The sequence below is a fragment of the Medicago truncatula genome, chromosome 7 (genome assembly GCF_003473485.1).
Source record: "Medicago truncatula cultivar Jemalong A17 chromosome 7, MtrunA17r5.0-ANR, whole genome shotgun sequence".
Taxonomy (NCBI): domain Eukaryota; kingdom Viridiplantae; phylum Streptophyta; class Magnoliopsida; order Fabales; family Fabaceae; genus Medicago; species Medicago truncatula.
The window spans coordinates 27,953,007-27,966,301 of NC_053048.1; the positions used below are offsets into that span (position 1 = coordinate 27,953,007).

Genomic DNA, 13,295 nt, shown 5'->3' on the forward strand with positions numbered 1-13,295 from the left:
ATGCTTTGAAAAACAAAGTTGTCGGTGTCAAGTGCATACTGAATTTCAATTAGGGTCTTGTTAACGAGTGTCCCGGACACTCTTTAAGCATTCATAATAAAGAAATAATTTAAAAAAAAAAGTAAAAACTTCAATTTCCAATGCAGTAAATGCACAAACTTCCATAAAATTTTACATTTTTTGATGTTTAAAGAGTGCCCCAAAACCATTCGTTAACATTTCCCTTCTTAAGCACAAATTAGTATAAAACATCGAAATTTGAACCTTAATTAAAATAATCCTTAATTAAAGGGTTAAGATCAAAAAATCTCACAAAATTAACTTGATGACACTAATCATTGTTGTATTAGCACAACTAGTAGAAAAGTAGGAAGGCTAGAGAAAACAACAAGAAAGAAACTAGATAGTGTGCCAAGGGTCCACATGTTAGTCCTTTGTCTTGACATCATTCCATCAAAATTTTCTCCATTCCCAATCCTTTTCATCATTAAATCACACACATACTTTACCCAAAAATCAATTATTGCTACAAAGAAATTCACAACAAATTTCAACACTCCAAACTCAGTCCCTTTCACTCTACTCCTAACAACCAATTTCAACCACTTTTATTATTTTCAAATAAACAAATAAATTAAATACTCAAAAAAATGTAACAAAACCTTACTCATCACATGTAACATTACTATTGCTACTATTATTATTAGTAAATAAATAATAATCATTCTCTCTATTTTGCTACGATGCAAAACTCACCCATTATTATCTCAACTCCACCACCGTTACCGCCACCGTTTCCCTTATCTCCTCCGCCACAATCCACCGGCCAAATTGTTGTACTTCCGGCACCACCACCTCCACCGTTTAGACCATTCGCCGGTGCACCTAGCTCAGTTTTCCAAATCACAGTCCTCCCAGCACCACCTCCACCACCACAATTCTCCGGCGGATCCAGCTCCTTCGATTTATCTCCTCTCGAGTTTCTCCTCGCTCTTATCGCGATCGTCACCATTCCCGCTTTGATCTACACCTTCATCTTCGCATACGGATGCTCATCTTCTTCATCATCCTCCTCACGTCGTCGGAGATCCTCCACCGACGAACTCTCCGGTGAGATATCACTCCCATCGGAACACTCTCGCCATGACGTGGAAACTGTTCCTACCGGTGAAGTTTACAAGAAAGAAACACACGCGGCGAAAATCGGCGGCGAGTGTCCGGTGTGTTTATCGGTGTTCGCCGATGGTGAGGAAGTTCGGCAGCTGAGTGTTTGTAAGCATTCTTTTCATACTTCTTGTATTGATTTGTGGCTCAATGATCACAACAATTGTCCGATTTGTCGCAAAACCGTCACACCGGCCGCGGCCGATGCGACGGTGAAAAGTTCCGGCTCAAGTAGAGACAGTGATCTTCAACAAGGTCTCCCTGATGCATCTTCTTTGGTTTGATTTTCTAAATTTTGTTTCTAATTTTTGTTATGGTAAAATGTGAGTTTTATTAGTTGTTATTATCATATCATAAAAATATCAAAAATTCCAAATACGTTTTATTTCATGTATAAAGTAATGTTGAGTAGGTTATTTAGAAAAGAAAAAAAATAAATAGATTTTTACAAATTACTCGTTTCTGGTCTTATATATTAGGAAATGTTGATGTATTTTGATCAAATTTTAGGCTAAATACATATTTAAAAGTGCGTGAATTGTCCAGAAGTCCTAGCGGTAAAATGTTGAAATTGTTAGGCCGGACGTCATGATCGATTTTCGTTCCTCGACACCTTCACTTATGTGTGAGCTTATAATAGTTTTCATTCGTCTACCAACCAAAAAAAAAAAGTGCGTGAATTCAACCACTTGTATGCTTAAAGAAAAAACAGAGAATTACACTATATTAAAAATAATTAAGGAACAAACGTTGGCCATTTGCTGCTAGGCTGTAGAAGATTCTTTTATTTATAGAAATAATTTTGATGTTTGTTTGCTTAATAGAAGGGAATTTCATGGCCAACATAAGTTGGGTCTAATGGAAGTGTTACACTTTTAAAACATGGAGAATGCTAATGAGTGTTACGAGAGTATTAATTAAGCATTTAAAATAAGTAAGTTTTGGTTTAAAAGGTGTGTAATTATTATTTGATTAAAAGTAACATCTTGTATTTTCATGTTAAAATTTCTATTTATAGATTCCTTAATTAATATCATGAGAGCACTGATTAGCAAGATCCTTAAAGCAAATAATTAAATAATATTAAGATGGGATCGTGAGAGATTGTTTGGAATAAGATTATTTTAGCAACGGAAACTTATAAAAAGAGGGTGAAATGGGAGCATTGAGAGGCATGATATATGGGAAATTGGTATTGAATCAGACATATCTACTCTCGATGAAATATAGACATTCAAATAAAGAGTCAACCTTATTTAGTCTTTAATTCCTTTACTGGTAATTTTCATTCATGGAGTGTGATTGAAGCAATGATCACTTCTTTTTATCAGAAACAATGAGCACTTGAAAATTGTAATCTAATGATATTGTGCATATATTGTGCTTTTACCACATCAAGGTAAAGTTTAGACACGTTCAGTTTCTATATAGGTATTTTTTTGTTATATTTAAAAAATAAAAAAAAAACAAGAAATTTTTAACATTTTAAATATTGTTATCGAGGTCAAAAATTTACGAGGATTGTATAATTTACCTTATCCAAAGCGTTAAACTATTTAAAAGTTAAAACTAATTGAACACTCCATAAATTCGAACTCAATTAAACAAAAATAATAAAATTGTTAGATCAGATAATAAAATTCTTAGATCGGATGTCATGTCCAAAACCGCAATCCCTCTAATTGGGTGTTTAAATTTCAATGATTTTTGTTTGAAAGATAAATTTCAATGATTTTGTCATGTGATTTATCTATAAAAAATAAAAAAAAAAACTTATTGAACACTTGCAGAAAACTTTGCAATGATGTTATCTTTGTTGGTTAACTAGATAAGATACTGAACTAAACGCATAAAAAAGTTATAGAATTAGGCCATCAAATAAAATTGCCCGTCTAGCTCAGTTGGTAGAGCGCAAGGCTCTTAACCTTGTGGTCGTGGGTTCGAGCCCCACGGTAGGCGTTATAATTGTTTTTTATTGTTCTCTCCCCATTTCATACGCTTATCATGTACAACCGAACAATGAGTTTAATTTATTATGGCAATCCATGTTTGATTTTTGGGAAAATTACATTTACCTCCCTTGAGGTCACTTTAAATGGAACAAACACCTCCTCTAGTTTTAAAATATACACTAATCTCCCTTAAGTTCTTATCAAATAGAGAAAGAGCCCCACGGTGGGCGTTATAATTGTTTTTTATTGTTCTCTCCCCATTTCATACGCTTATCATGTACAACCGAACAATGAGTTTAATTTATTATGGCAATCCATGTTTGATTTTTGGGAAAATTACATTTACCTCCCTTGAGGTCACTTTAAATGGAACAAACACCTCCTCTAGTTTTAAAATATACACTAATCTCCCTTAAGTTCTTATCAAATAGAGAAAGAGCTCCCTTCTTCACTAACAACGTTAGTTTGTCCCTTAAAAAAAATAGAATTTTTGTAAAAGCACATAGATAACTTCAATTTCGAGTATGCAGCTATAAACCAAAACCATATCATTCATAATTTGGCACATGATCCTCAATTTGCCACCCAAGATACTTCTCCAGATTCACATACAATGACATCAATTTATTCATGACAGTAAGGATTGTAACTTGTTTTCAAACATGATATTTTAGCATATGATACGACAATATGGCGAAATAAACACATGATATTTTCAAACTTGGTAACTATCTATATAAACCACTTAATTTTGGGTCAAATAAACAAATGAAAGTATGGCAAAATAAACTACAAAACCAGAGTAATTGTTTTGTTAAAAACCGAGTGTTGATGATTGTGCCTTTATTCCTCATGCCCTTCATTCCCTCTTCACAACTAGACAAAATTGTCCACTGCATCTCTAACTACTAATTAAGTTAAGATTTCAAAACACAAGAGTTGAAGTCGAATTAAGTCAATATATTCTTTGGCCTTAAGCTGCAATTGTTATTGTCATAAAAAAACATTTATGATTAAATTTGTTTAAGGGTGTTATTGGAATGAGAAAAAAGTCAGCCAAAAACGGTCTACTTTCTTTATATATAGTATAAATTCAATAAACAACAATAATTAAATTTTATCTCACTAAATGAGGATGGTTAGAGAGATCAAATTACGTCATAATGTTATATCATAAATCATATTTGGATCCAACTTATTAATCTCTAAATATTTTTTAATAGTTTCTCTTATAGTTTTTCTAGGTCTTCAACTATATGATCTACTCTTCTTACTATAGAATCTACAGTTATTTTCTCTACATACTTAAACCACTTAAACTTATTTATGTCATCTTTTCTACTATATGTGTTACCTCAATGCAAGATCATAGTCTATACCACACATCTAATGCAACATCATCATATCCATTATGCTTATTTTATTCTCGTGTTGGTTCTTAACCGCCAAACACTATGTTCCATACAACATCATAGTTTGACAACTATTTGATAGAATTTTTCCTTCAACTTGAGTTGTATTTTTGTATTACATTAAACATCTAAGGCTCTTCTCGATTTCAACCACCCAACTTGAATATGATGATTTACATATGTTATTATTTCTTCGTCATTTGTACTATGAATCCAAGATATTTAAACTGTGTAAATTGAGGTATCATGTGGTCTCCAACTTTCACCTTTGTAACGCCCTAGTCGTTATTTAATTATTTCTGATTTATTTAGAGTCTTTTTATGATTTTAAATAATTATTGTTGATGTTGTGGTGTGGTGTAAATTATTAATTGATTTATTTTTAGCATTTATTAGAATAATGTGAGAAATAGAATTATTTTAGGAGTTTAGGGTTAAATAAGAATTAATAGAATTAAGTAGGAGTTAAGTGAAATAATTGGGGAGTTAAGAAAAGGGGAGAAGTTAGAAAACTGTTTTACGTACAAACAGAAGTTTTGGGGAGAAAACAAGAGAAAGCTAGGAGAAGAGCCAAGAAGGGAGATTCTGATTTTTGGAGAGTTTTGTTTATCAGATCAAGGTAAGGGTGAGGTTAACTCTCAATGATATAGGTTGTAATTCTGATTTTGATTTAACATGAAGGTTTTGGTTAATTTGGGAATTGGGTTTAGATTTTAATTCTTTGATTTTGGATTGAAAGAGTGTAGAAACCATTGTGATAGTGTTATAATGTAATCAGGTCGTAGACAGAACTTTATTACACTTCTGTAATCTGTTTTGAGGTTTGAAATTGAGAAAATTGGGATTTTTGGGAAAAACCTGCATTCTGCTCGTACATGATCTTCATCGCTCGCCCCCGCGAGAAGCTTGTCTCGCCTCGCGAGTGAGCCATCTTCATCGCTCGCCTCGCGAGCAGAACCATTCGCCATAGCGAGTAAGTGAGTGAGAGATCATGATTTTTAAAATGTTGTTATAAGGCGTAAGTTGGATGGTTTTGAGTGCCTAGATGTTTTTGAAGAGGACTGAGACAATTTTTAGATTAAAAAGATGTTTAGTGAGCTTAAAATTGAAGATTTAGTGAGAAAAATGTCAAAACTCCTGAGAGCACCATTTTTCTTGCTCGCCACGTACTCGCCATAGCGAGTAACCCATTTCTTGAGTTTGCCATAGCGAGTAGATGTACTCGCGAGGTGAGTTGCTCAGTACCTGAAGCCGTTTCTATGTATTTGAATACTGTTTGTTGGATCTTGTGTAAGACAATGATTATAATTAATTGTGTTATTTTTACTGGAGCTGTTGAATTAAGTATGATGAATTGTTGATGGCTGTCATGTATATTTATATGTAAATAAATTATACATGTTGTTGAATTTCATTTCAAAGGTTGAAGTATCATTAGTTGAATTGTTGGGGTGTAAGTCATATTCATATATATGCATTGTTGAGTAGTAGTTGTCGTCGTTCATGCGGTCGTTGTGTTGTAGTTGAGTTGTATGTTGATATACACAAGTGGAGTTCATTGCATAATCATAAACTGGAGAGGGCTCATGCCCTGGAACGCCTTGTCGTTCAATTGGAGAGGGCTTATGCCCTGTGAATGCTAGTTCATTCAATTGGTGAGGGCTCATGCCCTGTGAATGCTTTGACTATTCAACTGTTGAGGGCTCATGCCCTGGAATGTCTTGTCATTCAAACGCGTTAAAATGGTACCACATGCATCTGCATTGTCACATTTTGTTGTTGAGTCGTAGTAGTGTTGTCATGTCATTGCATAAGTCGTCGTTGTTGGTTGAAATTGTCAAATGTTAATGATGTTGTTGATTATGAAATATATATGTATATTGAAGTATTGTTGTTATTTAGGGTGTTAGATTCAATTGATGAATTATATATCTATTGTTGTTGTTGTTTGTGAATTTCACCCCTTCTGCTTGGAAATGTTGCCCTTCGTATGGGTAACTTGCAGGTGATGAAGAGTAGTAGAAGTGGTGGATCAAGTGTCTTAGGGCTCTGATATGTAACGGGATGAGAAATTGTTGTTTTATTTTCATTACTTATGTATCAATTTTGGAACATGTTGTTGGAGCCTTTTGTTGTTGTTGAACAAATTTTGATAACTATTTATGTTGAGGCCTTTGTGCCAGAATTTATTGTTGGTTGTTTAATGTTAAGTAATTGAAAAATATTCCGCTGCAAAGTATTGGTTTATCTACCAAAGTTGATTTTGATAAAAAGTATTTATTTTTATTTAAGAAATTTTGAAAGCAGCGTGACATTCCTGTTTGTTGTTGAACTCTGATTTATTTTATTTAATAATTAGTTGTTGGAATAACGGGGTGTTACAACCTTAAAGGTATAACTACGTCGTCTTTTGCTGAAATTACATTCTATATACTATGTAATTATTCTACTCAGGTGGAAGTTATATGCTTCTAAGGCTTGTCTCCAACCTCTCATTCAACTCATTCCTCGACTCTCCAAGCAGAACTACATCATATAAAAAGCATACATCTCGGTGCTAACTCTTGGATGTGTTCCGTAAATACATCCAAAACTAAATTAAAATATAAGCACTTAGGGTTGACCCTTGAAACAATCATAACATTTTTCTTCTCTAGGGCTTTCCACGATATCTCTCTAAACATTTTATCATACATCTTCTCCAAATCAATAAAATATAAGTGAAAATATTTTTTTGGAGAAATAGATTAAAGGGTTAATATGATTTTACCCCCTGTAATTTAGGCGAGTTCCGGCTTACCCCCTGTAAAAAAACAGTTTAGAGTCCAACCCTATAATATGAAGATTCTCCACAAAAATCCCTGTAATATGAAGATTCTCCACAAAACACCCCTGACCCCATCCAAACGCTGACGTGGTACGCCATTGTGTAATTATTTTAATTTTTTTTAAAACCTGACATGTGTGTAATGGACACTGACGTGACACGCCACTGTGTAATTATTATAATTTTTATTTTTTTAAAACCTGAAAATTAATTTTCAAAAATTTAAAAATAAGAAAAAAAAATCAATTTTTTTAAAAAAAATGAAAAAATTTGGATTTTTTTCAAAAAATAAAAAAATTCAGAAAAAAATTAATATTTTTTACCAAAACATTCAAAAATTAGCTTATATTAATTTTTTTCGAATATTTTTAAAATTTTAATTTAATTTGGATTTTTTTAAAGTTTTTCAACCCCTTTCAGCACTTTTGGACTAGTTGTTTCTTTTCAAAAATGGTCTCAATTTTCAATATAAATAACACATGTAACAAATAGATAAGAATAAATTTAAATATTAAAAAAAAATCAGATTTCGTAAAAAAAAAAATTGGAATAAAATTTCCGAAAAAAATTGAATTTTCCTAAATTTTTAAATAAATTTGTATCCAGATTTTTAAAAATAAAAATATTTTTCAGATTTTTTTTTGTTGATAAAATTTAAAAAACTTCTTTTTTGAAAATAATTTGAATTTTTTTTCGAAATAAAAATTTTGAAATATGTATTTCCAAACTAATTTTAAAAATCTATGGAAAATTAAAATATTTGAAATATATTTTTTTGTAAATTATATATATTTTGGAAAAAAAAATTAACTTTTACAAATTTTTAAATTTTTTAAAAAAAATTGAAAAAAAAATTAATTATACAATCTGCACGCCACATAATCAGATATGCATAGACAACATGCCACTCAACTCGCCACGTCAGCAATTCTGCAAAGTCACATGGGTTAGGGGCTAAAATCAAAGAATCTTATTTTACAGGATTGGAATCTAAACATTTTTTTTTTCTTTTTTCAGAAAGGTAAACTGAAACTCGCCCAAATTATAGAAGGTAAAGACATATTGACCCTAGATTAAATCCATGATAAACAAAAGTTGGATTATATACTATCGAACCAACATTAATAAAATTACTATGTACTTTTCTTTTTGTAAAAGAAAATTACTTGGTCTTATTTCAATGAGTCTTTCATTTCATAAGGGTGATCCTCCGTAGGATGCTCCATATGATTAGGATGTTGTTGTTCTTGGTGTTTGCCATCCCACCTTCTGTCTTTCTCATGTGCCTTTTAAATTTGGATTAATAGTGTTTTATCTCCTGTAATATAAGTCATTTTCAGTTTCTCTCCTGTAAAATATTTTTTTTTGAATTTCATCCTTGTAATTTGAAGATTTTTTGGTTTTGGACCTTCAATGAAAATTTCACCCCCTATAATTTGAGCAAATTTAAGTTTACCCCCTTGTAATTTGAGGAAATTTTTATATCTTCGATTTTGTACAGTCAAAATTCATGAAGGTCCAAAACAAAAAATCTTCAAGTTACAAGGACGAAATCCAAAAAAAATATTTTATAGGGGATAAAATCGGAAATGACCTATATTACAGGGGGATAAAACACTATTAACCCTTTAAATTTCCAGTTTTACACTTGTTCATATTAGATAATCCAAATCTTGTTTTGGTATTTTTAGATTATATAATGGCTTGATTGCATTTTTGGTCCCTTAATTATTTAGGTAGTATCGCTTTGGTCCCTTAATTAAAATTCTTTATTTTGGTCTCTTAACTTCTCTCTGTTACATATTTTGGTCTTTTCTGTTAATTTTAATTCAAAAACGTTAGGTTTTCTTCATTTTCTTCTGGAGTTTTTCTGAGATTCTTGTTGTTGAAGGTTGATGGAGATGATATGAAGATGAAAAAAAGGAGAAGAAGATGAAGAAAACCTAACGTTTTTGAATTAAAACTAACGGAAATGACCAAAATGTTAACGGAGAGAAGTTAAGGACCAAAATAAATCAAATTTTAATTAAGGGACCAAAGCGATGCTACCTAAATAGTTAAGGGACCAAAAACACAATTTAACCTTCTATAATCTAAAACGATTAAAGTTCCAATAAACTAAAAAAAAAATTGTTGTACCAGTGTATATTTAGCAAACATTTATAGAATATAAGATTTGACTAACATAGATGAAGCTAATTATATACATAAAAATATATTATGGCTGAACATCAACTAACTTACCACAATACATTACACAATACATTAAAGTGAGTATGGTTTGGTAAAAGTAACATCTGTTCATAGGCATATTCTTTTTCATGATACACGTATGTATCTCCTAAAGGCAGTAGGGCTGGTCACGATATTTGCCCACTTCATTCGTCGCATGAATGTTCGTTGCTATAAATTTTAGACAATTCTAAACAGACAGACAAATTCAAATTATTTACACATTTAAAGGACTTTGAGGGTTATAACTTGGCTTAGGTTAAAGGGTGGATAAATTTAGAAAAATAAGCTAACAAAAGAATTTGGAGTTAGTTCACTAACCTAAGGATTCCTACTAAACGTTACTGAACTGCCATCCTTCCTTCCTTGATTCAAATAAGATGGGTAAAACAGTAGAACTATTTGTTTTTTTTATTTTTCACAATAACAATGGTTGTTTATGTTTTCGTCTATCTATAGAATTTGGTGACTCCTAAGCTGACGGCTTAAACCCTCTTTAAATTGACCCGGTGTGGTCACTCCATCTTTTTCAATGAAACTATCTAGCAATAACACGAGCTTTAAGATACTTGAGTTTAAATACTATCAATAATGCATGCCTTAAATGTGTATCTATAAACTGCAACTCTTTGTCTATCTAGTTGTGCAACTTTAGATGAGCATATATATACATTATAATGTGTGTCTCTTATGCGTAACTGTAACCTGTACCTCATAATTTTTGACAGAGAAAAAAAATCAAGAGACACACATTACAGTTACACATAAGAGTAACTTAAGATACTAGAATAAGATAATTTAGGACAAGTAAATGTAATCCTACTAGAAGTACTATCACGGGTGGGAATGAGCTGGGGTTGAGTCAGGCTTTGTTTAAACATGTCTAGCCTGGTTGAAAAAAATTAAGGCATAAGCCTTGATCTTTAATTTTACCTGTTAAAGGCTTTATTTTAAGTCTGGTCTGATCTTTTTAAAAGTTTGGCATGACCTACTAGCCTATCTAAATGTCTAGTTTGTGTTACAAATTTTAAATAAAGTCTATTCATCCATTTTTCTTTCTTCTCAATTTGTGTAACGTGCTTAATGTAGAGATAAACATTTATTAGATACACATTAAACAAATAAAACACAATCGTAAAATTTATAGATGAATAGAAACTCAAGAATAATCGTGTCTGATAACAAGAAGGATTTCAAACTTAATTTGATAATCATACTTAACCTTAGGTAGTATCAAGCCTCAAAAGTTCACACAAATCAAATAACAATATGGGTATTTAATGTCCTTCAAAAAAAAAATATGGGTATTTAATGCATAAAATCTTCGATGTAAATAAGAAAAAATCACCAACTTAATATGAGAATTTGAATGAATTGTTTTTTTTTTTTTTTTATTTTATGTATTAACATATAAATAATAAATTTAGGGAAATGTAATATACTCATATACAGGTCGGGATGATAAGCTTGATAGACTTTTTTATAAGCCAAAACCTAACCCATTTATTAATATGCTTTTTAAAAAGCTAATGCTTAATCTATTTATTAAACGAGTTAGATCGAATCAGACTTTCAGTAAGCCGGGACCTACCTGACGAGTGGTCTAACCAGTGGCGGATCTCCTTGGAGACCTGCAGATGCCACTGCACCCCCCAACTTCTCTATAAATATGATATTAGTCATAGTATGCCACATGAGTAATGGTTGGTGCAGTGGTTAGACAACCCTACCCTGTATCTATCTTGAGGGCCTATGTTTGAATCTCCCACACCCTCTTTTTTATATTTCAACTGTATTTTTAATGTTTTATATTCAAAAAAGTCACTCATGGCAAGACTTGAACCAGCGTCCTCCAAGTAATATTCAGGCTAACGAACTACCACACCACATCATAATCCTCAAAAGTGTTTGAAACTGTTTCTTATATATTCTATCGATATTTGGCACCCCCAACAAAATTACTCAAAAACCGCCACTGGATCTAACCTATTATCACCCCTAACTATCATTCAATGCTAATTATTTCTTGAGGATTGGTAGATTTATCATTAAAATGATGACTAGGGTTTGGGTAAAAGAAGATATTGATCTTTCTCGTATGATCACGTAAATAGTAGTACTAAGAAGGAACAACATGTCAAAAATTGTCAAAAATTTAAAATTGAAAGATCATTTAGCATGTTAAGAGAAGCCAACTAAGAATTGGTAACTTCACGAAGCAAAAGTTCAACTTCTTACATATCTTCAACTATCTCTCCAATTTCATTCTCATCTCCAATTTTTGAATCAAACAAGTAAACAACCGTTGCATAAGATAATATACATATATGAACTTTAATATAAATAAAGATCCAATTCGTAAATGAAAAAGAGAAAAATTTGGCTGGCAGCACAAAGTTCAAGTTCCTTTAAATACCGGAATTTTGGGGGTGATGTTGATAGAAATTGCACACACATGTTGTTTTAAGCTTCTGATTTTATTGGCCAATTCCTCGAATAGCTCGTATGAAATTACATTTCCCTTTAAATACCGGAATTTTGGGGGTGATGTTGATAGAAATTGTGAGATGGCAGCACACTCGCACATGTATAAACCTTCAATTAAAAAAAAATTATAAGAAAAATAAAACATAACAAAACCAAAGTAATATTGGGTTGCACTTCAAAACAAAACGAGTATTACAAACAAAGGAATAAATTCTTTAGCAACCGTTATAAATAACAACTATAAGCTATCCTAAAAAGAGCTTGCAGAAAAGCAGAGTTAATTGCTCCCTAAAAGCTATGAAAGTAACTTTGGCTAGAATCCCTAACACTAAGACCTATCATGAACAGTGGCGAAACTAGAAAAAATATCGAGGGTGTGCCAGCAAAATATACTCTAATATATAAACAAAAATATATCATGATTTTTCATATGTAACCTTCATAGCATTGCTACTGTACGCATGGCATGATGGAATAACAACAAAAATATGAACAATATAACATTGCTACTGCCTACTCTAATACAAAATACTAATTTCTCTATAACCAAAATAACATTGCAGTTTCAAAATTCAATTACCAAGTACCAACAATCAAGAAACAAGAACAACAAACAAGAAAATTAATTAACATTCAAACTTAGTAATAGTAGCAATCATCAATCAACAATATCAAACAACAACCAATCTTAAGAGCAAACAACAACAAACAAACACCTTTAAATTCTAAAATCAAAAAGAAAATCAACAATAGTCAAGAAATTACATTTCCATTTGGATTGGAAAAACAGAGAGTGAAAAAGAAAAAGGGATTTTGTTTGATCTTCTCTATTTGAGAGAGAGAGAGAAGGGAGTGCCGGAGTGAGTGCTTGGCGCCGGAGGTCGCGTGGCCGGAAACGGTGAGAATCGACGGTGACACTGTGATTTGGGTTGAAGGTTATGGGATTGTAATTAGGTCGCGTTTTCAAAGAGGGAGAAGTTGTGTCTAACATAATAGAGGAAGTGGAAAAGGCTGGGAATGTTGGGTGGGCCACTTGGAAAAAATAATATACTCTGAGGATATTTTTGTAATTTTCCTATAGATTTTTTTTTTGGGGGTGGGCCGTGGCCCACCTCAGCCCTTTAAAGCCTCCGCCACTCATCATGGATTCTTATCGTAACATTTCCAAATAGGATAAGGGGAAAGAGTATTTTGCCACTGAACACAATAAATATGCATGTA

General features: G+C 32.0%; 1 protein-coding gene, 1 long non-coding RNA gene and 1 other non-coding gene across 3 annotated transcripts; 2 read left to right on the top strand and 1 right to left on the bottom strand.

Moving 5' to 3' along the window:
- Positions 1-524: 524 nt before the first annotated feature.
- On the top strand, positions 525-1,542 carry LOC25498439 (RING-H2 finger protein ATL33). The gene has a single exon (XM_013593355.3). The coding sequence runs from the start codon at positions 744-746 to the stop codon at positions 1,446-1,448; it is 705 nt and encodes a 234-aa protein (XP_013448809.1). The 5' UTR covers positions 525-743; the 3' UTR covers positions 1,449-1,542.
- Positions 1,543-3,050: 1,508 nt separating this feature from the next.
- Positions 3,051-3,123, top strand: TRNAK-CUU (transfer RNA lysine (anticodon CUU)). The gene has a single exon. It is a non-coding gene; the product is annotated as a tRNA-Lys (tRNA).
- Positions 3,124-11,759: 8,636 nt separating this feature from the next.
- On the bottom strand, positions 11,760-13,069 carry LOC112416239 (uncharacterized). Its single transcript, XR_003006530.2, has 2 exons — positions 12,840-13,069; positions 11,760-12,182 (listed from the first exon to the last, which is right to left on the bottom strand). It is a non-coding gene; the product is annotated as an uncharacterized lncRNA (long non-coding RNA).
- Positions 13,070-13,295: the final 226 nt, after the last annotated feature.